This window comes from Microtus ochrogaster, linkage group LG4 (assembly GCF_000317375.1).
Source record: "Microtus ochrogaster isolate Prairie Vole_2 linkage group LG4, MicOch1.0, whole genome shotgun sequence".
Classification (NCBI taxonomy): Eukaryota; Metazoa; Chordata; class Mammalia; order Rodentia; family Cricetidae; genus Microtus; species Microtus ochrogaster.
In genome coordinates this window covers 48,862,717-48,866,269 of record NC_022030.1, presented here as the reverse complement: position 1 = coordinate 48,866,269, position 3,553 = coordinate 48,862,717, and the positions used below count along the sequence as shown (strand labels likewise).

The window sequence follows — 3,553 nt, the reverse complement described above, 5'->3', positions numbered from 1 at the left end:
AAAAAAAAAAACAAAAAACAAAAACAAAAGAGAAAGACTGATTTTTTTAAATGTCTTGTTAGGAGAAAAAAAAGCATACTTTTTACAGGGAGAAGAGGGAGGAGGTATTCTCTCTCTCTCATAGCCCAGAATTGTCTATAACTAAGAAGAGTCTCAGCTAAGACTGTCTTTGAACACTGGTCCTGCTTCTATTCCCATGTGCTGGGATTTCAGGCTTGCGCCACAATACCTGGCTCAAAGTAAGAATACTCTTTGGTCCAAAGATCACTGACACTGACAATCCTGATCAAAAGACTTTATTGTTTTTAAAAAAAGAATGCTTAGTGGTTCATAACCACTAAGCTAGAATACTTAAGTTCCATTCTAAAAGACAAATGTTTTTCCAATGTGCAGAGGAAATAAGCATAAATCATTTCTGAAAGGTTGGACACCATCTTAGAAAACAATCTTCTCAGTAACACCCCTTTGCAAAGCCTCCTACCAATTGGAGATGTAGAGAGATGGCTCGTTTAAAGAGTACTTGCTGCTATTGATTCCCAGCACCCACGTGGAGGTTCACAAGCACCAGTTATCAGGATCCAAAACCCTCTTCTGGCCTCCTCTAGCATCCACATATATGTAATACACATAAATAAAATAAAATTTCCTTTAAAAAGAATATTGACTTGTACTAACAAAAAAAAAATACTGACTTAAACAGGTGCTGACAATCAGCATTTAAAAATGTTAATTAAATAACACCATCAACTGCCAACAATGGGGCACAAGCAATTAAGAGGAGCTGAGTTCAGTTCCCAACACCCTGACCAGGTGGCTCACAACTAACTCCAACTCCAGGGAATCCAATGCCCTCTTCTGGTCTGTAGGCATTGGCACTCATGTGTACACACCCACCAAGATATATATACACACAAAGGGTTTTTTAAATGCGTTAAGCAAATGAGGAACCTCATGACTCCCCAATAAGTAAAAATTTCATCGACTAAGGTATGTATAAGTGATACTACCAGAAAGGGGATAAAATATATACTCAGAGGAAAAAAAGAAAACTTGTGTAGATAACTTTGTAAACTTTAATATTATGCAGGAATTCAAATGCAATTTGTCTCCCTTGAAATTGTACAAGCAATGTGAAAATTTACCTTTTAGAAAGGTGTCCCCTTGACAGTTCAGAAGTGGTATTAGATTGCACTTTGGGTGCCTTAAAATTAGATTTTCTACTCTCAGGAGGGATATATCCCTTATGTTTTGCCTGCCCTAAATGTGACCTGTCAGCAAAAAAATCAAAACAGAAATCTATCAGGACACTGAGATGCAAATACAGTATCGAAAGTGAAATTTTTACATTAAAAAAAAGGTCTCACAAATCAGAGTTGACCTACACTTCTTCCAAATATTCATTAAATTGAGATCCTATCAAATAATCTGCGAAAAGTAATTTTTGTCTTGGACCCAACCACCTCTATACCCAAAGGTGAAGATTCCTAAGTATCAGTTACCAAAAGGCAGTGTTTACTTGAGTAAACTTTTCAGATTTCATTACAGAAATTCAAATATTTTCACACAAAACACACAAAGCATATATTACTTTTAATATCAGTGTATGCTAATACACAGTAGGTTGACTAAATGACAATGTACTATATACCCCAAACTGAATTCTGAATATATTAATGAGGAAGAAATGATAAATAACAGATGTATTTGACTTGATATGTTTAACATTATTATATAATGCAACATATATAAAAATACATTATTACATAGTATCCCATTAATGTGGAATTTTTAAACTTAAAAAACTTTAAAAAAAGCAAAATGGCTTTAAAGATTCATTATAGCTGGCTAAGCAGACCAGCGGTAAAGTATGTGCCCAGTTATCACGCTTGACAAGATCTTGGTTTCAAGCTCAAGCACAGAAAGTAGGGAACCTATTTTTGTTTTATTTTTCTTTAAAAAAAAAAAAAAAACTTTGAAGAAAAAAGGCAATTATGATTCAAAAAATGATAGTTTCCAATTTGTACATTAAAATTCAGGTAAGGTCATTAAATGAGAAACCCATTTTCAATCTGGTTTTGCATAAAAAAATCAATGTGGGTATTAAATAGTAAATAAAACATTATAAAATCAAGACAGTATTAATAGAAAGTACACATGTGCAAATGTACACATACATCATCCTGGAGACAATAAAATTTACCACAAAACATTAGTTCATGTTGAAAAGACTCCAGTGATATACCTACATTTTGTTTATTTACAACAAATTTTTGTATCAATGCCATCATTATTCTAAAAGCAAGTTTTGTTTTGTTTGGTTTTTCGAGACAGGGTTTCTCTGTAGCTTTGGAGCCCGTCCTGGAACTAGCTCTGTAGACCAGGCTGGTCTCGAACTCACAGAGATCCGCCTGCCTCTGCCTCCCGAGTGCTGGGATTAAAGGCGTGTGCCACTATCGCCCGGCCTAATTGTGTCAACTGTTAGATCTTTTGTGTAACCAGTCAGGGTCTACCTGATAATTACATAGACAATAAAAAGGTACATAAACATCTATCAAAAAAACTCATCTTAACAAAAATAATTGGGACCCATGTTCCTCATAAAAGTGTTCTAATAAGGAATGAGAGCACAGTGTTATTAATAATGAAGACAGTTGCATTTCTAAAAATAAATTGACTAGAGTAGAATAACTTCAACTAATTTGTATGCAGTAGGTCCTGGGTTTGGTCCTAACTTTGCAAACTGTTCTATAGTTACTTACAAAGAAAGGTATAATATTGTTTTTTTCAGAAAAGGATTTAATAGCAACAGAATATTTATATACTATATCATCCAGATACTATATTGTTTTCATAGTTTTCCTGTTATACTAGTTATACTTGTACTGGAGAATGAACTCAGGGCCTTGCACATGCTAGACAAGTGATCTACTCCTGACCTGTCCTCAAAAGTTTAATAATTTAAAAATCATGAATTATTCATTCAAAACTAACCATGTCTTTGAGAAATAATAATTGAGCCGGGGTTGGTGGTGCACCCCTTTATCACCAGCACTAAAGAAGCAGAGGCAGGCAGATCTCTGGGAGTTCAAGGCCAGCATGGTCTACAGAGCTAGTTCTAAAAACCAGCAAGAGTTACACTAAGAAGCATTGTCTCAAAAATCCAACATCATCCTCTGGCTTCCACAAGTGCATACATTTTCTCCTATATACTATATACTAACACGTAAATAAGTAAAATGGAGGCTGAAGAGATGGCTCAGTGGTTAAGAGCACTGTTTACTCTCCCAGAGGGCCTGGGTTCAATTCCCAACACCCACATGACAGTTCACAACTGTCTATATATAACTCCAAGTCTGGGGGACCTGACACCCATGGCAAAACACCAATGTATATCAATTAAATAAAATAAAAGCAAAAAGTGTTACATAGCCCAAATAAATCACAAAAAAATAAAATTCTTTTTTTTTTTTTTTTTTTTTTTTTGTTTTTCGAGACACGGTTTCTCTGTGGCTTTGGAGCCTGTCCTGGAACTAGCTCTGTAGACCAGGCTGGT

General features: G+C 35.0%; 1 protein-coding gene across 12 annotated transcripts in view; it reads right to left on the bottom strand.

The window, feature by feature from the left end:
- Trip12 (thyroid hormone receptor interactor 12) overlaps nt 1–3,553 on the bottom strand; it is a 125,186-nt gene that overhangs the window by 83,028 nt on the left and 38,605 nt on the right. For 8 of the 12 annotated variants that reach the window (XM_013351653.2, XM_026786084.1, XM_013351650.2 and 5 more), the window contains exon 3: nt 1,143–1,268. The exons of the other annotated variants lie outside the window; for them this stretch is intronic. In XM_013351653.2, coding sequence (XP_013207107.1) covers nt 1,143–1,268 — 126 coding nt within the window. The remainder of the gene's footprint in view (nt 1–1,142; nt 1,269–3,553) is intronic. 12 annotated transcript variants of the gene reach the window in all.